The 24,964-nt window shown below is 38.9% G+C and overlaps 1 protein-coding gene across 2 annotated transcripts in view; it reads right to left on the bottom strand.

Moving 5' to 3' along the window:
* Positions 1-24,964, bottom strand: part of Psd3 (pleckstrin and Sec7 domain containing 3) — a 320,435-nt gene that overhangs the window by 33,605 nt on the left and 261,866 nt on the right. For both annotated transcript variants that reach the window (XM_048330837.1, XM_048330838.1), the window contains one exon: positions 11,637-11,707. In XM_048330837.1, coding sequence (XP_048186794.1) covers positions 11,637-11,707 — 71 coding nt within the window. The remainder of the gene's footprint in view (positions 1-11,636; positions 11,708-24,964) is intronic.

The raw sequence follows: 24,964 nt of genomic DNA, 5'->3' as shown, positions 1-24,964 counted from the left end.
ATTCTTTGAAAAGATTTAACATCACATGGCAGTAGCACCTTACGTCTGGAGAAGCAATCTTGTTGAAACCTTAATCCAACCTGGTATGGAAAAGTTGTTCCCTTGTCTGGATAACTCAAACTCATACGAATGCAGTTCTGAGGAAGAGGTCAGGAGCTAGCAAAATCTGGTAGCTTAAAAATATCATTATTTTTCCTGTTCCGAGGCCCACCCTGAGATGGAGTGGGTGGAAATCCTGTGGCTAGGTATTCAAAGAAATGGTTTTGCCAAAGACAGCTGTGCTCCTTACAGAGATCTTACAGGAAATGAAAAAAATGGAGCCAAGAGATGGGATTTACGTGGGAAAGAGTTGTTGTACATGAGATGCAATTTCAAAGAGTGGTTCCCTACAGGAACAAAGTTAGCTGAAAGAACCAGTGTGAACCCAGCATGTACGCATGCTCATGTGGTGGAGTCCACAAAAGTGGACTTATCAATTAGCAGCTATGCCACCTGCATGGGAAAACAAAGACAATGCAAAATATATGGCCTGCTAGGAACAAATATCATCTCTGGATATCAACAACTATCTCCACAGATCGGGGTAGACTTCTAAGGAAGGCTGGTTTAACAAAAGAGTAATTCTTTCAGTTTTGTTTCATATGATATTTATTGTAGTATTTTAAATTTTAAAGTAACAATCAATCAAATATGTTTTATTCCAGCAGTTATATCTTTACTCCACAGCAGCTAACTATCTCAGGGTATCCGGGGTGCATGGCTGCACACGGGCTGCCTCCGATCTAGTTCTGCTGATATTGTACCATCGGATTGTACTGCAGGTCTTGTATGATCTGACTCAGTGCTACAGATATTGTCTGAGGGAAAAAAAGGCCTTTTCTCCAGACACACACGTGTGGAAAGGCAGCTAGAAGATCGTGTAAGCTGTATATGGGTATCTAAAACAAAAAGCTCAAAATAGGCAAGATTCCTTTTCTCAGAATATCCACATGTCAATAATGTGCTGAAGAGTGGTTGTGGGGAGACAGTGTCACCAAAAGCTATGGAGAATGAAGGCTGTGACTATCTAGAAGTAGTTTAGAAACATGTCTTGAGAACTGTAAGTAGTTTCTACCTTGTGACTCATGACACTGTCAGGAATCTGTCTTAAGAAAATAAGCAGACATTGTCTCTCACACACACATACACACTATTTGTGACTGCAAAAACAAGAAGCACAAAAATTTTGGATAATGTTGGGGCTGGGGATATAGCCTAGTGGCAAGAGTGCCTGCCTCGGATACACGAGGCCCTAGGTTCGATTCCCCAGTACCACATATACAGAAAACGACCAGAAGCGGCGCTGTGGCTCAAGTGGCAGAGTGCTAGCCTTGAGCGGGAAGAAGCCAGGGACAGTGCTCAGGCCCTGAGTTCAAGGCCCAGGACTGGCCAAAAAAAAAAAAAAAATTTTGGATAATGTTAAATTATGATAAATACATTTAATGGAAAATACTGCAAGCATTTAAAAATGAACTCTCCCCTATAGGGGAGAAATATAACCACAATCATTTTAGTCACCAGATACCAAGACAAAAAAAAAAAGGTTCTGAAAAATTTTAATGGGAAAGTGCTTAATGACAAAGGTGCAGAGTGAGAAGTATAAGATGCCAAGACTAAGTTATTAAGAGTCCAAATAGATGAAAAATCATTTCCTTGGAATGCTGTCATTGTAAGTGCAGAATAGAGGTTCCAGCTCCCATTCCCCTAGAGAAATACTGATTTAATAATGACATATAAACAACAACAACAAAAACCTATCCAGAGAATGTCAGAATACAATTAAGAGGCTGCAGTGACACAGGAGAACCCAACTCTGAGAAATTCACATTGAGATGGATAGGTAGAGCAATTTTACTTTCCCCATATCAGTTCCTCCCCTGCACCTAGCACTGCTTAGCATCAGAAGAGAATACCATGGCCTGTGACCTCTCTCTGGAGAAAAGAGAGAGTGGAACGAACATGCCTTCAGTGTTCTGGCTTTTCAGAGGCTGCTCAAGTAAGGAATTTATCTTGGCTCCTTATAAACTGCATACTTTGGATGCCTGGGGACTGCTCAGAACAAAGGAAATTGGTGGGCGGCTTGCTGTAGCCAGCACAGCTTGGTGCAGTTGAGAGAAATGCATTCAATGTGAGGCTTTTCCCACAGAACATAGGGAGAGAGAGGGGCAGAAGTGGCCACTCGTCTAGGTTTTCAAGGGCTACCTGAGACACTAATTTTTACCTTGTCCCATTTTATTCAGAATACTAACAAGCCTCACACAATTTGATGTCTGGGAGCTGCTGAGAACAAAGCAGAGTGACAAGTATCTTGGTGGATGGTAGGACTCTAGTGAGGAAGAACACAAGTCAATATTTCTCCCTAGGAGAGGGAGACTCAGTCTCCAAAGACTGAGACATTGGTATCTGATTCATCTGTTTCAGGGCATTGATAAGGCGTTGGCATACACTGTGCCTAGTGGCTGCTCAGAATAAGGGAAAGAAAATGGCTTGCTGCTGTAGAGACAGAAAATCTGCAGTGCTGCAGGGCAGAGAGCAGAGGGTACACAGACTAGGAGCTTATATGAAAGAAGCTAGCAAGCCTCTATAATTGAGAAACTGATAGAGATCCAGGAACATTTCTCCCCGGATACAGGCTTCCATAGCCACCCTAAGTGGTGAGTTTCCCCCTGTACGAAGTCAGTTCCTAAATAAGTAGATATGGCTATTTCTCCAAATGTGCATATAGTAAAACAAAACAAGATCAAATCAAATCAGGGAAACAAGCTCCAAGGGAACAAAACAAATCTGCAGGCATTAACTATCAAGAAAGTAAAGCATATGTATTACCTAACATTAAACTGAAAATAACTACCATAAAGATGTTCAAAAAGTTCAAGAAATTGATGAATAAATATGAGGATTAAAAAGGAATAAATTTCAGGCTGAAATATATAGTAATGAAACTGGAACATTTAGCTGAAGAGTTCAACAGCAGCTTTGGTAAGTAGATGATAGATTTAGCAAACTTGAAAATATGTCAATTGACTTTTTTTTTTAATTTTTTTTATTTTCAGGGGAACATCAAAATGGTGAGACAAAGGGTAAAAGGCGAACCAATGCAACAACAATACTTAGAAGACAATACGTTGTAAACTAACTGTTCAACTTGGGGGAGGGGACTGGGGAGGAGAGAATGTGGGAGAAAAATGAGGGAGGAGGTAACAAGGCTGACAAGAAATGTACTCACTACTTTATGTACGTAACTGTAACCCCTCTGTATATCACCTTGACAATAAATTTTTTAATTTTAATTTATTGTTATTGTACAGGTTATTGGTTATTGTACAGGTAGAGGGGTTACAGTTATATAAGTCAGGTAAAACAGAATGTGTTCATTAATTGAAAACAAGACTGAAATCAGGAAAGTAACTCCATTTTTTTTTTTTTTTTTTTTTTGGCCAGTCCTGGGCCTTGGACTCAGGGCCTGAGCACTGTCCCTGGCTTCTTCCCGCTCAAGGCTAGCACTCTGCCACTTGAGCCACAGCGCCGCTTCTGGCCATTTTCTGTATATGTGGTGCTGGGGAATCGAACCTAGGGCCTCGTGTATCCGAGGCAGGCACTCTTGCCACTAGGCTATATCCCCAGCCCCGTAACTCCATTTTTAATAGCCTCAACCCTAAGGAATTAATTGAACCAAAGATGTGAAGGAACTCATTATGAAAACTTTAAAAATCTGAAAACAGAAATTGGGAGTAGATTTAAGGAAATGGAAAAACCTTCCATCCTCCTGGATTGGAAGGATTAACATAATGAAAATGGCAATACTTCCCAAAGCAATTTACAAACCAAAAATTCATACAGAAAGATAAGACACCTAATAGTAAATAACAATCGTAAGGAAGAGGAACCAAACTTTAAACTCTATTACAAAGCCACAGTAATAAAAACAGCTTGGTAAATAGGCCTGAGGATCAATGGAGCAGAACAGAAGACACAGACATAAACCAACAGATCCATAGGCATCTAATATTTGATAAGGGAGCCAAAAACAGAAGACGAAAGAAAGACAGCCTCTTCAATAAATGGTGCTGGAAGAGCTGGCTATACAGATGCAGAAAACTGAAGCTACATCTTTATAGCACTCTGCACAGATTCAATTCTAAATGGATGAAAGACTTCAATGTAGGGCCAGATACCATGAAAATGTTACAGAAAGGAGTTAGGGGAAACAATAAGCCTTTTAGGTGTGGGTCGAAATTTCCTAAGTAAAGATCCAGATTCATAACAAATCAAAGAAAGACTGGACAAATGGGATTGCAACAAACTAAAAAGTTTCTACATGGTAAAGGACATAGCTCACAAGATTAACAGAAAGCCTACAGAGTGGGAGATTTTTACTAACTATGCATCAGACAAGGGCTTCATATCTAAAATATACTTAGAGCTCAAAAAAAATTAAACCCCACAAAAATAAACCCCAAAGAAACTATAACCTAATTAATAAATGGGCTAAAGACTAAAGAGAAACTTCTCAGAAGAAGTATGACCATGAAGAAATGTTCCATACCTCTGGCCTTAAAAGAAATGTAAATCAAAACAACATTGAGCAGGGAACTGGTGGCTCATCACTGTAATCTTACTTAGGAGGCAGAGATCTGAGGATGCAGTTCGAAGTTAGCCCAGCCAGAAAAGTCCCAGTGAAACTCTTAGTTCACAACTCAAAAACTCCAATTGGTCACTCAAAAACTGGAAGTGGAACTGTGGCTCAAACTAGTAGAGCACTAGCTTTCAGCAGAAGAGCTCAGAGACAGTGCTCAGGCCCTGAGTTCAAGCCCTACAACCTCAAAAACAAACAAACAAACCCCCACAACACTGAGATTTCACTTCACTCCAGTTAGAATGGCCATTATAAAGAAAACTAACAAAACAGATGCCAGCAATGATGTTTCAAAAGGGAACACTACTACACTATAAGCAGGAATGTAAATTTGTTCAACTACTCTGCAGTATGGAGGTTCCTCAAAAGACTAAACATAGAGCTTCCCTAGGACCCAGCAATTCCACTCCTGGGTGTTTATCCAATGAACTACAAACAAGCCCACACTAAAGCTACCAGCACAACCATGCTCAATACAGCAATGTTTACCATAGCTAAGATATGGAATCAACCCAGATGCCCCTCAAAGGATGAATGGATCAAGAAATTGTGGCATATATACACAATGGAATTCTATGCTTCCATTAGAGAGAATGATACTGCACCTTTTATTTTTTTCTTTTGGCCAGTCCTGAGCCTTGGACTCAGGGCCTGAGCACTGTCCCTGACTTCTTTTTGCTCAAGGCTAGCACTCTGCCACTTGAGCCACAGCGCCACTTCTGGCCGTTTTCTGTATATGTGGTGCTGGGGAATTGAACCCAGGGCTTCATGTATACAAGGAAGGCACTCTTGCCACTAGGCCATATCCCCAGCCCTTGCACCATTCTTAAGGCAATGGAAAGACCTGGAAAAAATTATACTAAGCAAAGTAAGCCAGACACAGAGAAACATAGGTTGCATGGTTCCTCACATTTTTTGTAACTAGAAAGTGGCTATAAATCTATAAGCAAACACACTGGATAGTAAATGACAAAAATACACATTTGGTAACAAGTAAAACAAGAAATGAACTCACTGCCTTTCATATGAATCTGTAACCCCTCTGTATCACACTCTGACAATAAAGAAAAAAAATTAAAAAATACACACTTGGCTATGATACATTATACAGCACTCTAGACATATAGAGTGGGACTAAAGAAGGATATTCTTAAGTGAGGCTCACTACCTATGAAAATATGATCATATAAAATGATGTTTACTGAATTGAACTCCAAGGAATGGAAACAAGTTTTATGTTATTTCTTTTTTTTTTTTTTTTTTGGCCAGTCCTGGGGCTTGGACTCAGGGTCTGAGTTCTGTCCCTGGCTTCTTTTTGCTCAAGGCTAGCACTCTGCCGCTTGAGCCACAGCGCCACTTCTGGCCATTTTCTGTATATGTGATGCTGGGGAACTGAACCCAGGGCCTCATGTATACGAGGCAAGCGCTCTTGCCACTAGGCCATATACCCAGCCCTTATGTTATTTCTTGTTTTTTCCCCCTCTCCTTCGTACTGTTTTTTATTTCTGTGCCTTTTGTCTTATATGTTACTTTATCTGTTTGGGGGAGAGTAAGGGGAGCATAGAAATGATGGGACAAAGGGTGTACAAATGTAGCAGTGATACTCACTAGATACTACATTGAAAACGAATTATACAATGTGTGTGGGGGGGGGCTAGAGAGAAAAACTGGGGAAAAAGGAGGGGAGAGATGACATTGTTCAAAAAGAAATGTACTTGTTACCTGACTTATGCTCTGTACATCACCTTTCCAATAACAAAAAGAATTTAAAGATTTATTCTAATGTTACTAGTTTGGATTATAAAAAAAGATAATATGTCAGTTGGATTTTTATTTGTTTTATTGTTAATGTAAAGGTGATGTACAGAGGGCTTATAGTTACATAAGTCAGGTGAAAAATAATGCGCTCATTAACTGAAATTTTCCATTCAGAGGAACAAAGAGATAAGAGAATGGAAAATAATTAGGAAAGCCTAAGAGAGGACTCTCCATCAAATAGGCCACATATATAGGTCTATATATAGCACAGAAATTTCATAAGAAGAGGAAGAAATAAAGGAGGTAGGGGCTGGGGATATGGCCTAGTGGCAAGAGTGCTTGCCTCCTATACATGAAACCCTGGGTTCAATTCCCCAGCACCACATATACAGAAAATGGCCAGAAGTGGCGCTGTGGCTCAAGTGGCAGAGTGAAAGAAGCCAGGGACAGTGCTCATGCCCTGAGTCCAAATCCCAGGACTGGCCAAAAAAATAAAAAAAAATTTTTTTTAAAAAGAAAGAAAGGAGGTAGAAATATTCTTTAAATAACTAAAAATTTCTTCAACCTAGGGAAGAAAATGGACAGATACCCAGATCCAATATACCCAATGAATCCAAAAGGGTTGAATGGGAGAAACAAATTGACACATTCAAAGTCCCAGCTGCACAATGCCTTAAGAAACTTTTACATTTAGAAATAAACCTAAAAAGTAAAATGACTAAGAGAATATTTCATAAAATTGACAACTATAAAGAAGGTACCTCTCTCTACATCACTTTGACAATAAGAAAAAAATTAAAAAATTTAAAACAAGAAAAGAAAAGAAGGTGGCCATATTTATAGTAGAAAAATTGAGTCCAAGTCAAAACTGTCAAAGGAGAAAAAAAGACTTGTTACCTAATGATAATCAGGTCAACTCACTAGGAAGATAAAACAATTATGAAAATTTTATACCTAGAAATTTTGTATCTAGACATTTCATACCTACAAAATAAAGAATCCCAAAGTTAGTACAAAAAAGAATACAGAAGTAACAGAAGAAATAGCAGAAGAAAGAATTAGGATTAGAGCAGAAACAAATGAAATGGAGAATAGAAAACACACAAGAAAAAAAAATCAGTATAACTAAAACTGTATTTTTCCCCTGCAAAACTGACAAAACTTTAGCTAGACTAAAAAACAAAAAGTAAGTAACACTTAAAATCAGATGTAAGAGCAATACCAAAATTGATGCCAATAAAATTAAAATGATTATCAGAAACTACCAAAACATTTATACACCATAATTTGGACAATCTAGAAGAAATGGGTTACTAGAAATATACAACCTACCAAGTCTGAATCATAGCGAAAAAGAAAATCTGAATAAGTCTATACTGAGTAAGAAGATGAAATCAATTATGAAAAGTCTTTCAACAAAGATAAGCCTAGAGTCATGCTTCACTAGTGAAATAATTCTATCAGTTACTGAATCAATGGCAACACTTCCCAAACACTTCCAAAAAGAGAAAGAAACACTTCCAAATGTATTTTATGAAGCCAACACAGTCCTGATACCAATACTAGAAAAAAAAACACTAAAAGAAAATTACCAAATTATCAGACAATACCCTTGATGAATACATATGTTCAAATACTAGTAAACTGAACTTAACAGTATAGTAGAAGGACCATGTACCCAAACCAACAAAGGTTTAAGAAAGTTAAACAAAGTGATACAATACCTAGAAGGATATAAATCGTATAACTGCCCTATGTAGTGCAGAAACAATCTTTCATATAATAAAAACATTAAAAAAGCACTTAAAAGCAATGTGACCCAATCTTAGACATAGCCATATATGTAGACAATCTGAAGATTCAGAAAATACCTGTTAGAACTAATAAAATAATCAAAGTTCTGTGATACAAATCAATGTGCACTACATGTTAAATATCCATATAGTAAGAATAAAAAATACAATAAGGAAATGGAAAATCCCATTTATATCATAAAACAATATGTAAAAGTACATAAGAATAAATTTGATGAAGAGGAAAAGATTCACATTGAAAACAAAACATTGCTCAAAGAAGTTGCTCACAAATAAATATATGAGCACAATCACATCTTTAAATACAAGACTTAATATTATTAAAATGTCCATATTATTCACAGCAGCAGATTTAATGCAGTGTCTAATAGTGGCATTTTTCCAGAAGAAAAGCCAATCCTAGATTTCATTAAAAATTTCATAAAGCACTCAGGAAAATAAAATAATTATATCTGGAGCACTCACATTATTTATTTCAAACATTATGAAGCTACTCTACTAAAATAGCATAAAATAGAATAAAAGCAGAAAAAAAAAGCCCAACAGTTTTCTCAAAGGGTAAACGTAGCGAAAGAAAAAAATATGTGTAATTTCTCTGGTAACTGCTCAAAATATCTAAGGTATTCTTAATTCTGTGGCAAATTTTAAAAAACCTGCAAAAAAAAAAACACACCTGCTTGCAAAAGCAAAGGACTTGACCAAACAATATTCTACAGAGGGCATATAAATGACACGGAATATGAAAACACTGTTCAACATCACTGTTATTAGAAAAAATGTAAATGTGATAGTATTATTTGTAATAAGACATACTATATAGACAGATATTCATACGTATATAAGTACACACACACACACACACACACACACACACACACGCACACTGCACTCATTTTTGGCGGAAGCTCCTAACACTCTCAGAATCTGCAGAGTGGTAATACTGCCTTTGTAGGCTATTGTGATGACTAGTGACAGGTGTTCCCTAGATCATTTTAGGATGGAGAATGTTAGCCATAAAGATCAAGTGAGGATTTATAATCCTATTCTACAACCTCTCTGGAGGGGGCGGGGACTAAAAGGTGAGTTGCAAACCAGATGCCAATGATTTTATCAGCCATGCTTAAATAATTAAACCTCCATAGCTTATGACCCCCCGCCTCCAAGGGGTCGGACACCAGTGGCTCATGCCTATAATCAATCCTAACTAGTTTCAAAGCCATTCTGAGCAGACAAATCTGAGAATTTTTTTTTTTTTATCTCCAATTCACCAGCAAAAAGAAAACTAGAAATGAAGGTGTGGCTCAGGTGGTAGAGCCCTAGTGTTCAGTGAAAAAAGCCAATCCAGAATGAGAGCCCCCAGGTTTAAAGCCAAGTACTGGTGGGGGGAAAAGGAACAGAAAAGACAAACAACCCAAACCCTAAGGGCTGGGTAGAGAAGAGCCGCGCAGTAGCTGAACAGATGGAGGTTCCTGGAGCGCCGGATGCCTGCAGAGGGCATGGGCGCTCTGACCGCTCTCCCATATCCTGCCCTGTGGATCTCTGCCATCTGCCTGTTCACCTGCATCCTTCATAACATCTTTATGATTAATGGGTAAATGCAAGTAAAATGGCTCCTCGGTTCTGTGAGCTACTCTAGTGAATCTTTCTAATCGAAGGAGGGACTCATGGGAACCTCAGATTTATAGTTGGCTGGCCAGAAGCATAAGTAATAATCTATTAGCTGTGACTGTCATCTAAAGTAGGAGACAGTCTTGTGGGACTAAGCCCCAAAACTGTGGGAGCTGAAGCTATCTCAGTGCAGGGTCATATAAGAATGGATTAGAGGACAAACTGTTGGTATCCGCTGCCCAATGTGGGATCACAGAAATGTTCTTTATTAGGCATGAGAATAGAGTAGAAAAATAGTTCTAGGTTTTCTTATTTCTAATATGAATAAGAATCATAGCTAATTCTCACTTAGTATCTGTTGGGACGGTTATAAAACAAACAAAAAATAACAAGAGTTGGTGAGGATATGAGGAAACTGAAGCCCTATGTCCTATTGTTGTGATATAAAATAGTACAGTCATTTTGGAAAACAAAATGGAGGTTCCTCACTAAAAAACAATGCATTAACCAATAATGCTTCCTTTGGGTCTTTCTCCAGAAGAAATAAACTTAGGATGGGAAGGTGTTATTTGCCCTCTATGTTTACTGCAGCCAATGATGTGGAGATAATGCTAAGTGTCCACGAATAGGAAGAACAGATAGAAAATAAGAAATATACATTAAGAAACACTTAAAATGACAGAAATCTGAAACATTCTATAAGATTGTACATGATTCTCCTTGCATGAGTCATGTAAAACAGTCCAATTCAGAGAAACAAAGCCTAAGGAAGGCCTCCAGGAGCTGAGGAGGGGATGAATGGAGAGCTGCTCTGTAGTGGGTGTTGAGGTTCAGTCACACCAGAGGAATCCTCTCTAGATGTACTGTACAGTGTTGCACTTACAGTTAACAATATGTACCATTACATACATACCATCATAACTGACATATTCACATTTAAAAATTACAAGGACATATTTCATGTTGTGTTTTCTATAAACATGCATACAGATACACAAATCTGTCAGACAACACAGAGGGCAGTGCTTTGCTTCTTCTCATCCCTAATTTCATTTCTGTATTTTTATGGAGCTGGAGTGGGGAACCAGAATTCGGTTGGGCTCATCAATATACAACTTTCCTTTTTCCACTCATGTACAGCTAGAGAAAGGAGGTTGTTCAGGAACAACCCGCTAATGAACCATAAACAATAAACTGAATCGCAAATCCATTTCCAGATTTGGAGACTGAAAGAAAGGATCCTGACAGGGAAGGGAGTGGTATAGCAATGTGGAATATATACATTTGCATTGTAGGTACAGATATTTCAGAACTCAATGAAAACATAATGTGTTTTCATTGTAGTTTTTCATTTCATTTCATTCATTTCATTTTCATTGTAGTTTTTCATTTCAAATAAGGTTGAAACTCAGCTAGTAGGTACCAGGATATAAATGAAAACTATATCTAAACTATACTATAAATGCCTATAGAAACAGATGCTGACATAAGTCGATACTTGCACCTAGATGAGGTCTAATTCATCAATTTATGCTTCTTACTGAACAACAGAACTTGGCCCATCCATTCTTTTAGTTGTGTGTGTATATGTGTACTCCACAATAATTTGTCCACCAGAAATGTGGACACACACATACCTACACACAAAAAACTTTAAACACCAATTAAATAGTCTTATGGATAGTTGGTGCAGCATTTTTTAAAACAAGGTATTAGAATACTTCATTCAATTATTGTTTCACAAGATTATGTGTGTGTGTTTTTATCCATTGTACCCTTACCTTTTGCAAGTAAAGGACAGTTCCCTTCAGGGCAGCATAAAAGGTTTTCCATCCTCGCTTTCCTCTCGGAGCTAAAGGAGAGAAAAAAAGGAAAAAATGAATATTGTAAACAAGAAATATAAAACATCAGTATGATGATTGTGTCTCAATTTACTAGCTATCAAAATAAATAACAATATGGGAATTAAAATTTTGAGCTTTACAATATATCAGGCAGTATTCTAAAACATTTTCCATGCATTTTCTTAATCTTTACAATAATTCTGCCAAACAGGTGTGAAGACTCTCCTCTTTTTAGAGAACAGAAGCACAAAGACATAACTTTCCCTTGATCATGCAGTTGGGAAGAGAACTATCCAGAAAAGGAATGCAGGGACCCAGGCTCTACCCTCTCCCTTCCAGATGAGTTACAAATTGCAAAAGCAAAGGGGGCTGACATATGACGTCCTGAGAAGAGCTAGATCGTGAAAGGACCTCTCAGCTGTTTCTCCCACAAGCTGCTGAGTGGATCACAGCTTTAATTGATCTGACACCGATACTGTCATGACTTCTTTTCCTAAAGGTCTTCTTCACTAGAATGTGAATGACTTGGGAGTGAGCATCCTGTGTTTGCACAATTCACAGGGCCTACCCCAGTGCAAACCAGATATTAGTGACCCTTATGAAGATAGACCAAATTAATAAATGGTGTCAGAAGCCTTTATATTCTTTTTATGATTTTCAGGAATATAAAGAATTTATCCATTTGTTTCATGAACGCTTACTAGTTTTTCTGACACAAATATAAATTAGTAAAAGGGAGAGGGGAAAATGTAGAGGACAGGGAGAATGCTGTCAAGAATCCAATGTATATCCTACAAAATTAAGAAAAATGGAGAAAAGGCTGGGTGGGAGAGGGTGGGGGAGAATGCTGAAAAGGTGACATTTGTCAAGATTTAAAACTGCTTTGTTAAAGGGCAACTCCTTTGTACAACTATGTCCGGACAATAATAAAAAGGAAAAAATGAGTTTATGATATTTTCAAATATGTGTATCATGTGCTTTGATCATATTCACCTTCCTATTACCTTGTCTTTCCCTGCTCATCACTCCAACTGGTCCCCCATTCCTTTTCCTGAAGTGTCTCCTCTTGCTACTTTCATGTCACTGTTTTTTTTTTGTTTGTTTGTTTGTTTTTGGCCAGTCCTGGGCCTTGGACTCAGGGCCTGAGCACCTTCCCTGGCTTCTTCCCGCTCAAGGCTAGCACTCCGCCACTTGAGCCACAGCGCCGCTTCTGGCCGTTTTCCGTATATGTGGTGCTGGGGAATCGAACCTAGGGCCTCGTGTATCCGAGGCAGGCACTCTTGCCACTAGGCTATATCCCCAGCCCCCTTCATGTCACTTTTATTTTTAATCTAGATTCTGCATATGACAGAAAACACATGATACTTATTTTTTTGAGTCTTCTTCATTTAACATGCTGATCTCCACTTCCATATCCATTTTCCAGTAAGTGAAATACTTTTATTCTTCTTTATATCTAAGTAATACTTCATTGTGCATAGATCTTTCATTTTCTTTCTCTATTCATTGTTGATGGGTGACTCCATAGTTTAGCTATTATGAATAGTGCCACAGTGAACATGGGTATATGGGTATCTCAACTGTATGCTGAGTTTACTTCATTCAAGTGAAATTGGGCACTTCAGGAGCACCTACACTGATTTCCATAGTGGCTAATTTATACTTCCGTCAGGAGTATATAAGATACCTCCCTTCCCCCCAGCATCCTTGCTGACATCTGACTCTGCTTCCAATTTATCAGTAATCCTGATAAAGTTAAAATCTGTAACTGGAAAATGTTGTCACCCGAATGTCATTTTCCTAAACATATTAGTCCAAACATGCAGTGGAAGTCATTTATTCCTTTCTCAAATATCTGGCTATTTTTAGGGCCTCTGAAACTTGGATGCCCAACTCATTTAGGAAGTATATTATTCTGAAGCAAACTCTTTAAATGCCATTTTGAATGAGTTCTCAGCACTCATGGGCTTGGGGGCCAGGTGAATATCCACCTACAGAGCCCAAGTGCTCTTGCCAGCACCATACTGAGAGCCCACCTGGCAAGCAAGGCTTCAACACATCCGCTCTGCAGGCTTCCAGGCAAAGAAAAAAAAATGACATCCCTTCTGTTTCCACTAGGTGAGATTTAAAAGTGTCTCCTCCATAAAAAGCATACCCTCAGTCTCCTTTGTAAAGAAAATAAGTGTCCAGTATGAAGGAAATTACAGATCAGACACATAAAGAGATAAATTCACTATACTGCCCGATGAAGGCAAATTCTGGTGTTACCTACATGAGAGCTGTACCCACACAGGTGAGCCTGAGCTGTGGGAAATGTCAGAGCACAGGGCCAGAGCTGTGTGGTACGGTGGAGGCAGCAGACAGGAATGCAGACCATCTGGGTTCCAAACCCTTCTAGACCTTGCCTTGACTCAAACCTGTCCTCTCACCTACTGGGTGACTGGCGACTCCTGACAAGTCATTCAAGCCCTCGGGACTGTACTCCTTCAATTCACAATGTGGGTACTTTATGCAAGTTAAGGTAAAGCACTGGCTAAATGTAGAAAGAAGACTTTAGAGAAAATCCTGTCATTTCTATAGTAGGATCACAGGTTCTTCTGTTGAAAAGCTTTGCTTGTGGCCCCAAAATTAGTTTAGCAGGATCCTGAGGTCCCTTCAGTTCAAAGGCCTGCAAATCTATTTGCTTATCAATTTATCATTTCCATATCAAGCCTACTAGAAACAGGTTCCAAAATTCTCCATTTGAAATGTGGATTGAGCATTACCCCTGACAACAAATGCTCAATCACTCTCTCTACTTTCCCATCTTATATAGACATGTCAGATTTAATCCTGTCTTTGGCCAATTACAATTTAGCTGTCTAAGACAGAACTGAAACAACCCTCCCCGTAAGCCATTCAAGAGGGGCTGGGAATAGGGCCTAGTGGCAAGAGTGTTTGCCTCCTATACATGAAGGTTCAATTCCTCAGTACCACATACACAGAAAAAGCCAGAAGTGGGCGCAGTGGCTCAAGTGGTAGAGTGCTAGCCTTGAGCAAAAAGAAGCCAGGGACAGTGCTCAGGCCCTGAGTTCAAACCCCAGGACTGGCAAAAAAAAAAAAAGAAGATGACGACATTCAAGAAGCAAGTATACTCCAGTACACAGCATGATATAAAGCTGTGGTCCAAGGGCTTTGACTTGTGTTGATCCATTTACCCACATTTGGGCAAACTTACCAATAGAATGATAAGGGAAAGTTACTACTATCATCTCCATTTTACACAGGTGAAGGTTGGCATAGACAGTGTGCTTCAGAGAAATGAGCAGTGGGCACTGGGGTGAGCTGGGAGGCTCTGCAGAGGCAGGCTCAGTGGCTCTGTTCACACACACACACACACACACACACACACACACACACTCAGTGCTGCTACTGAAGCTGCACATAGTGAGGCATGCGTTGGGCTAGACACCAGGAAATGAAGACAATTCCTCAGAATGACAATTGTGGGTGCATGTAAAGTGATTTCAGAGCACCTGGCTACAGCATATATACAAGTGGATAAAGGAGTCCAACTGTGATTACATATGAACACCATGAGATGTGTGAGGTAAAAAGGTACTAACTTACAGGAAACTCGATGGATCTGACTGAAAGGGTTAACTATGGTGTGGAAGTTGAACAGATAGCCAGGTATCCACTGTGACAGGGTGTTCATGTAATTTAATTAAAAGATGACATTTTTATGTTATCATCATGTTCTCACAGCGGTTCTTACTATGTGTCCTTCAATCCCAAAGGTAATGGATTACTTTGCTTCCTGAAAATACAAGGACCTGGAATGTTTTCATTCCAGTCATCTGCCTCCACTCTTTCATGATAGCAATGTCACTTAATGGGTTTTTAAAAAAGTGCTACCAACTTGCGGCTAATAGACCTAGTGGCCGCACCTGTTGTCCTAGCTATTTACCAGGCTGAGACCCAGAAAACGCTGGTTCGAAGTTACCCTTGGAAATGCAAAATTTGATCTCTAAAATAACCAGCATAAAGCTGGCTGGGTGCATGGCTCAAGTCCTAGAGTGCCAGACATGAGCAAGAAAGCCAAGTGAGCTCTAGGCTGTGAGTTCAAGCCTTCAGATAGAGTGTTGCTGTGAGAAAGGGGAAAGGAACTACTAAAATCATAATTAAAAAACAAACCATAATCTGCTACTGTCTGTTGAGGTCACTCTCATTTTATTTTTACTTTGTCACTTTTCTCTGTACCTCAGATTTTTCTTAAATGCCTCAAATCTTACTTCTTAATGTCTACCCTTACAAATTCTGACTTTAGGAATGGTCTTTCATAATTTGTTATACTTTTGTGGTTCCTAAAAGTAATTGTTAGAACCTTGCAAGTTTTGAGTATGGACAAAGGGACGGGCACGTGTAAGGAGGGTGAGCAAATGTAGTCATTATATTCAAGGTACATTATATAGAGCTGAACTATGTAACTTGAGGGTAGGGATAGGAGGGGAAAATGAAGAACAAAGGAAGCAATGGCATTAACCAAGAGGCATTGTACTCATAAACTTATTTATGAATTTGTAACCCTTCCGTATAACTGCATAATAATAATAAAATAATGCTTGCAGATGGGCAACAATTTGTTACTTCACTACCTCTCGACTCCCCATCATTATAGTCATGTCTACCCTGAGTTAAAATTATATCTAAGTATGGCTTTCTTTTAGTTTAATGCTGTAGTGTTTTTTGAGCTTCTTGCCCATCTTGTGTATCATCTGTATCTCTGTAGCCATTACATCTGTGCGTAGTCATCTTCCATCATCACTACAACCATAACCTTTGACCATCCCCTCTGACTTGTCACTTCCTTTCACATGTCTTAACTATGCCTTCACATTCTCCATCTCTTTGTCCTTTGTTGCTAAAAGCTGTGAGATGTGATGTCTAGCAGTGGCTGACCTTCCTAATTTAAAACTTCCTTGGTGAAGCACCAGATCAGTTCATCCTCCCTGGATTAGGATTCCTGTTTGATTTCTTACCTCATCAGATTCCCTTTGATTGCTACAAGTTTACCAATTTACTTAAAAGGTGTTTAAAAATTTTCTATATCACTTTGGATATATTATTATATAGAGTTCAGAATCTGCTGGTCATCGTGTTGTAGAAAACAGATTCTCTAGTTTTCTTTTAAAATATTTTTTAGGATCTCATTCACACATCTTGTAATCTCTAAGAATAGAAGATATGGGAACTGAGGTTAAGGAAGGAGAAAATACAACATGGTGGATTACAAAGCACAGATGACAGACAAAGGCCCAAATACAGAAGGATAAAGTAATCATGAAGAAGGAATGGAAGGAGAGAGCAAAGTGGATAGCTTTCCCAGAGCACTTAGACTGCACTGCTCTGAGCATGGCTAGCAATCATGCTATTGGATCCACACAGATTGTTTTTTCAGGAAGGTATTATATTACCTCTAGTTCATACTAACATTTTAATCATTAATTATATTTGCAGTTCTGAAAGATAACTTAAGCTGCCAAGGAGGTGCTCTATCTGAGGATGTCAAAGCTATCATACACAAGGCCATTCAGGCGAGGAAACACATTACAGATACACTAAGAAGGGAAGCCATCTGGGGACAGTCCTGAGGTTGATAGAGGGGCGATAATGAGACAGGAGGAGAAAGAAAAAAAAAAACTAGACACTTTCTTTGACTCTCTGAGCTCTAGGTCCTTCAAAAGCATCCCTGTGTACAGCTAAAATCTCAAAGATCTGACCTCCCAGGTGCTACCAGCCTAACTTTCTTCAGAATGATAATACTAATAGCAAAAATAACTATGGTATTAACATAGCAGCACAGGTAAGGTTTAAGCATATACTGTCGTAGGCACCAATCCAAGACTCCATCTGAAATGTATCAACAAGGCCACAGTGACGGTCTCCATTTTAGATAGATGGTGAACTCAGGCTCTACTGACATAGCACTGCTTCCCTGTAGAACTGGGCACCTTCACTGGCACTTGTTTTATACACAAGGAAAGGCCAATTAAGACAGGCCCAGGACCCAGCAGCATACATTACCTTGGAGAGTTCTGAGATAATTTAAGAGCTGATTCTGCCAGGAAGACCATTTCAGCTTAAAGAGGTATTTATGATACAAAGTCAAAATTGCCTATATAGCTGTTATCAGTGTGTATGCCATGAATATCTGTCCTGATTTAGGCAGGTTCCTGATTACTATGGGTTACAATAAAAAATGGAGAGAACCAATAAGATGCTGCAGTTGTTATTCTGCAAAACACACACACACACACACACACACACACACACACACACACTCTTTCTCTCTCTCTCTCTCTCTCTCTTCAAAAGAAAAATGTGTACTTGCTCCAAAATAGGTAATATTAGAATAGCCAGTGAATCTTCACTAGTTCAAAACTTATTTCTCATCTTCATTACACATGGGAGGAAACTTATTTGGAAATACAAAGAACTGTGAATGATATTTTGGCTTCAGTTTCCCACTGCTATTCATAAAAGAGTGAAATGCACACTGGGAAAGGACAGACTGTTACCCTTTTTTTCATAAAGGGCATGGAATAAAATATTCCTAAGCAATAAAATATTCAGCAAAGGTATATGCCAGGAAATGGGGCTGCATATTTTATATCCCCCCTAGAGCTATAATCTTGATAAAAAAAAGTTTATATTTGTGTGCTATCTGCTCCAATTTAATTCTCCTCAATGGAGCTCAGAAGGGTTGCATATAAGTTCTCCTTGCCTCCATGTTTCTATTTTATTCAAAGGGCACAGTACTTTTCCTAGGTCAAAGTCTCATCCCATTAAAGTCTCAGTAGCAAAGAGATGCAAAGTATACAGCAATCTGGATGACTGGATTCCAAAATACATTCACAGCACCTTTGTGAACTCAGAAAAACATCTGTGGTCAGCAAAAGTCCTTTTTACACTCATACAATGAGAACACATCTATATTAGACTCCCGAAAGGCACAGGGCATTCTTAAAGTTGCTTTATTTTCCTAGTGATGGCGTCTGAAAACTCGGTAAAATTCCCAAAGTATCTACCTGGCAATGTGAGCAAACATGCTATTTCAGCAAGAAATAATTTCTGTAGTTCTACATTCCTGAGCCAATTGCCAAACCCAAGCTTGGGAGTCTGTTGTCTGACTAGTTTGCAAAGGATTTAGGTAAAATCATGGACAACACATAAGGTGAAGGGAAGGTAATCTCCATATAGGAATCCCTGACCTTCTTTTACGAAATATCCTTGGGTACCACAAGAAGTACTATTAAGTCTTAATTAACAGAGCAGAACTCACACAAAGCAATGGAATTCAGGCTGAAACTCTCACAAGTTACCAGAGTGAGATAAGTCACATAATAGTAAGCAACTGATTATGCTAGCCATTCCTAGGTTGACAACAGCTGGATAGAAAGAACATGCTACATTTCTAAATCAATTATCTTTGAAACGTTGGAGCCAACTGACACGTTTTAACTCATACTTTATAAAAGGAAAACCCAACCAGCTTTAAAGAAACTTAAGATTCAGCCTAAATGTATTATCCCCCCCACAATATTTCCTTTTCTCATACAAGAATGTTTATATTATTAATAGAAAACAAATTGTGGTATTGATAGAGGATTGAAAGAATCTAATACCCAATAGCTGATGTCCAACTCTTTGTGCTTTAAACTTTTTTAAACTTTTACTAGAAACTGACCTTTCTGGAACAGCTCAGTATGCTGAACTTGGAGTAGTATTTGGACTTTAATTATACCACTGTATCCACTATTTCGATGGCTGTTTCCAAACATCTCTGGATACAAAGCTCTACCATCAAGAGGGCAAGTGCCACAATGACCATAGTATTACTCAGGTATTTTAAGCATTATATGCTTAAAAGATTAGGACGCATATTTTTCCTCTACATAGGGACAGTTACAAGAACAATGAAGCTCCATAAAACATGATAAGTGGTGTCAACTGATAGTAGCAGAGCTTTAACCTGACACTCATACCAGGTAAAATGAGGAGGAAGTCACTAATTCTACTTGTGAGTAGGATTCAGAAGTTAGAGACTTTAAATGAGAAATGAGGTCAAATGAGGAATTTGGAAAATGACAAGAGTTTTCTTTTGCTATTTATCTACAGCATGTATATTTATAATGAGCCACTGAATGCAGGGGTAGATTCCATTATGAAAGTCTCATAGCTCTGGAAGGCACCACAATCAGTTATCAAAGTAACCTTTGAATACTTTATGTTTTAAGAAAACACATTAGTTTAAATCCTGACATCACCTGTTGGACTCATTTACTCTGTTACAGAGTAAATGGGAACACACTACCTCTTCATAGAGTTGCTCTGGATAGCAGAAGACTTAAAACATGTGAAGCCTTGAGGTGTTTTCAAATTAAGGATACTGCTTGCCATAGATGACGCTTCTAGTTCTCATGCCAAAATACATGCTCTTTTAAAAAAAAAGAAATTGCTGTATTCAGAATTTGTCTTGAGGTCATCTGAGATGCCCTCCCCGTAACACACACATCATTGAAAAACTTTAACCAACTCAATATATAAGCAGGCCTAATTGAATTTGAAGAGGATGAACTACAACCTATTTATGAGCACATTTACTGCTTCCAGAAAACCTATGTCAGAGAAATCTTTTGGTAGATGACTGACAGACATGTATGCTTCTTGTATGCTTTGAAGGCTGATGCCGGAGGCCACCGCTTGTACTGGCAATTTCGTATGGGCTTTAACTGATGTTATAATATCCAAAAGGCCCTTGGAAGAAAAGGCTCCTACACCCGACAGTCCTATCTAAACACTGGCGGTATCAAACCTGCATACAATAAAAAGTGGTAGGAGAGACAAAAGCGGATAGAAAACTTTTTCCCAAGTAAACAAACTGCAGTTATTCCAATCTTCCTGCACTCTGTTGGATATTGTTTCATCAGTAAACACTGAGGCTCCTATGAACTATTATAGCTTGACAAACGTGGATGGGTTTTTAAAGGTTAATTGAAGGATGAACACCTGGAATGTGAACTTCAACATTCTAGGAAACAAATGACATCTAGAACTCTGTGAAAGTAGAATTTGGTTGAAGGAAGAAGCTGGGAACAGGTTCTTTTTTTATAATTGCTCAAAAAGTTGAGCATAACAAAATGTTATGAAAGCTCAGTAACTTCACTGATGTGGAAGTTTTGAACACTGATTGCAAGATAATCAAGCATACTCATTACTTTCCCTTAATTTCTTAAGTAGTTCATGGGGGCCTTTTGGGGAAGACTAAATACTCTCAGTCAAAAAAATAAAAATAATAAATATTCTCAATCTATCTGAGAAGAACAGGAAACCACTGAGTCAGGAAGTAGGCTAGTCAGTGACATCAAATCTGCTTCACAAGCACTCTGTGGCCCAGGCAATGGCACAGTCAAAGACCTCACTGAGCAGGCACTTCTACAAATAGCAATTCAAATAAGATACCTCCATTGTAAAACACCCCAGGGCTCACTGGCACCTTTAAAATGCCTCCAGGCAAAAGTTGCTTCAGGTCAATAAAAATAATTCACAGTGGCAAGGATGAGCAGCTGCCACACAGATTCTGATCTCCAGGGAGCCTGATAAGCACAAAGGCTGCTTTCTTCCCAAAGTTAGGAGCTCCAGGAGAGACTTCCAGCTCTTTCTTCTGAACAGCACTCCTGACACCACCAGGAGGGGTGGGCACAGGTATCTCAGTGGTAAAGGAGGTCTTACCATCCACACCTAGCGCCAGTGTCTACTGCCAGCATTCATCCTAAGTGATGCCACTCTATGTTTAACTCAGTGATGCCCATTCCATGCCTCTCAGTGCTCCAAAGTACTCCTCCCACCTTCCTAGAAAAGGGGGCCATGAGGGCCTCACCAGGAGCAATGCAAGAGCATGGACAGCTGCCGAGTGTGAGGATAGCACTTCTACGTCTCTCTTTTTTCTTTTTGGTGCCAGTCCTGGGGCTTGAACTCAGAGCCTGGGCACTGTCCCTAGGCTTCTTGTGGTACTGAGGAATTGAACCCATGGCCTTCATGCATGCTAGGCAAGCCACATTCCCAGCCTAATCCAATCTACCTCTAGCCACAGTCTGCTCGCTGTGATTGGTGCAGTCAACCTGAATTTTAAAAACTCAAAATATTCTGAAAAGCAAAGCCTGAATTTGCTGCATATCAAGCACTGTGCTGAATCCCCAAGGATGTACTGATGCTCGGGCATATCCTGCTGTGACCTCCTCCCTGGTCCTCAGGCCTCTCTTTAGCACTCCTGTGTGAGCATCTTTTGTCTAAAGTCATGTGTATGATGTAGTTAGGCCTGTGATAGGTTGAAGATGTACAGTATAACTACTATTTACATAACACTCGCTTGTATTAGGCATGATCAGGAACGAAGAGAACGGAAAGCTGTGCATAGATTATATACAAATCCTGCATCAGTAAGTCTGCAGGGACCAATATCCCATAGATATTTAGGGAAAACTATATTCTAAATCTGTTACCAATATTTCCAAAGCATAGAAGGAACACCCACAAATTTACCACAGTCATTACTTTTTGATTGATAATCATGCTATAATTAAATTATACTTTTTAATCATTGCTTTATAAACATTTTTATATTTAAATATATTTCATTATGGTGAAACATTTCCTTTCATTAATGTTATAATTAACAGTTAATGTTAAATAACAGAGCATTGATTTTCCCAGTTAGGACATATTTATCTAGCCACACAGATGAAAACAAAACTGTAAATAAAAGAGAAAATAACAACCCTCTACCCTACTAATATAAAATTACTAATCTAATCATCATCAGTAATTGGATAGAAAACCTTCTAATCATTGTACTGTCTACTTGTCAAAAAATTGTGGCAAAATACTTATTTTGCTTGAAAACTTTTCTAATTACATATGTCACTAAAAAATAATTGCAACAGATGATATTGTACTGCTCTATCCAGCATTACTAGATGGATGTGTTATGGGTCACTAAGTTGTCTGCAAGATGACATTCGACAGCACCAATAACTGGGCTCCTTCTGTGAATGCCCTACCCTCCATAGTAAGCATTCGGTTCATTTAGCTGATCTCATGGAAGGGTTCTGAGTAGGGTGTTTGCTCTGTTGGAATATTTTTATCCACAATTCCTCTGAATGTATGGCCCTCCTTTTGCAATTTGATCCTTGATTCCTGGCCGAATGAACCTACTCAGGTTTATTTACTTGGCTACCACCTCTTCACCCCCAAGACTGAAGAGTGCTAGCACATTAGTTGTTACTCAATTTCTTTTGTAAAACAGAATCCATGACCAGTTCTTAAAGCTCAATTCTTAAGCTAGTGCTCTCTAGAGAGAGTATTTTTGTATATAAATGTGACCACCATGAATTCCTTTAGGGGACTAATACAGTAGCTTCTCTCTTATCTATGGCTTTGCTTTCTGCAGTTTTAACTGCCTGGGGTCAACTGCAGTCATAAAAGTTCCCATGGAAAATTCTGGAAATAAATAAGTAATTCATGTTTTGAGTTGCATGCAGTACTGAGCAGTGTGGTACAATTCCAGGGCATCAGGTTCATGTAGTCTGGGATGTATATGGCTGGTTCATCCAGAATACTCCTATTGTCCATGTTAGTCCTTCAGTATGCTTCTCAGACCTACTGGCTTGGCACTGTGGTACCTCAGTAAGTAAGTCTCCTTTTATTTGACAAATGTCCTAAAGCACAAGGGTAGTGGCACTGGCCCTGAATATGCTAAAGAAAAGCTGTGAGGTACTTCTTTTAAGAGGGAAAGCAAAAGTTTATGGAAAGAAGAAAACACATGTGAAGGTTACAATCAATGGTGAGCATGAACCTTCTGTTCATGCAATTGAAAAGAAGGAAAAAAGAATGGATACGAGATTTGTTCTCACAACGCAAACTATGTGCATGGCAAGTACTTGGTTAAGATGACAAAGGAATTAAGACAACCCATTACAGTCCATGATTTCAGGCCTCTACTAGAGCTTTGGAATGTTAGCTCCCGTGAATAAGAGGCACTGTTGTGATGGATTGTTATTGTTTTATTATTAATTATTGGCTCTGGGGATAGAACCCAGAGCATATGTGAGCTGTGAGCTAAGCTTGTGCTCTACCACTGAGACACACTTTGGACACAGCAATAAATGATCACAATAGAGATTTAAAAAAAAGTACTTTTCTTTCTTTGAAATGTTAACCAAACCTAAAGGGTAAATAGTAAAAATAGAAAAACTTGTGAAAATGAGATGCAGTGGAAACTGTGCATCCCTCTTCCAGAAAGAAATAACATCAGAGCCCCTGCATACAGACTTTTTTGGTCCTAAAAGATTGGCAGTTTTATATGCCACTGTTCCTTGTCAAAAGTACTGCTTCTGAGCAGAGTGGTGGGTGGCCTCTTTTCACCAACTTCACTGCAGAAAAGAGTGCATTTTCAATTGAAGACACGAGCCATCAAAATGGAACATGCAAGAACAAAATCCATTCTTTTAAGCTGAATGTAAACTTGCAAAGGGCCACTCCTTATCTAAAACATAAAACTGCACCAAGTGTATAGTCAGGTGACAAAGGCTTATTGAGACATCATGGAGCTGCTCTTGAGCCTTGTCCTTACCTACCTACCACCATGGGACAGTCAGGTGGAGAGGGGAGGAAAACCTTCGCCTAGATTAAAGTAACTACTCTGTTCTGCCTTCACTTAAACTCTTTCTCTTACAAGAGGAGACAACTGTCTTGTGGGGGGGGGGGATCCACTTTTATTATCACTTAATTATAGTGTCGTTGTTCCCCATGTTACACAATAGCAAAGAATTCTGCCTGCATTGCCATTATAAACTCTATTTTCAGTATGTGTGACTCAGAATAACATCTACTGTCTCACATTTGACATGTGGGACTAAATTTTCAAAATCTTCGATGACAAGTAAGAGTGTGAACCCCTCTCAAGCGAGGGGACCTCTGGCACTGCTCCAGGCTTCCCATCAGTCCTCATGCCAAAGTGCTGACAATGAGACTGAAACATCCACCACCAAAAGTTCTTCCATTCTCCAAAAGCAATTACTATAGTATTTCAAATCAGAAAGTAATCTCACGTGGATTAAGTGACTGTAGAGTTGATACTGAAAATATGATAAGTGTGAATACGATATTGAAAAATGACTAAAGTGAGAGGTCCACCTAGTGAGCTTGTTTAGATTTGACCCTTC

The sequence above is a fragment of the Perognathus longimembris genome, chromosome 21 (genome assembly GCF_023159225.1).
Source record: "Perognathus longimembris pacificus isolate PPM17 chromosome 21, ASM2315922v1, whole genome shotgun sequence".
NCBI lineage: Eukaryota > Metazoa > Chordata > Mammalia > Rodentia > Heteromyidae > Perognathus > Perognathus longimembris.
Note: the sequence above shows the minus strand (reverse complement) of the source record. Positions and strands in the feature narration are given on the sequence as shown.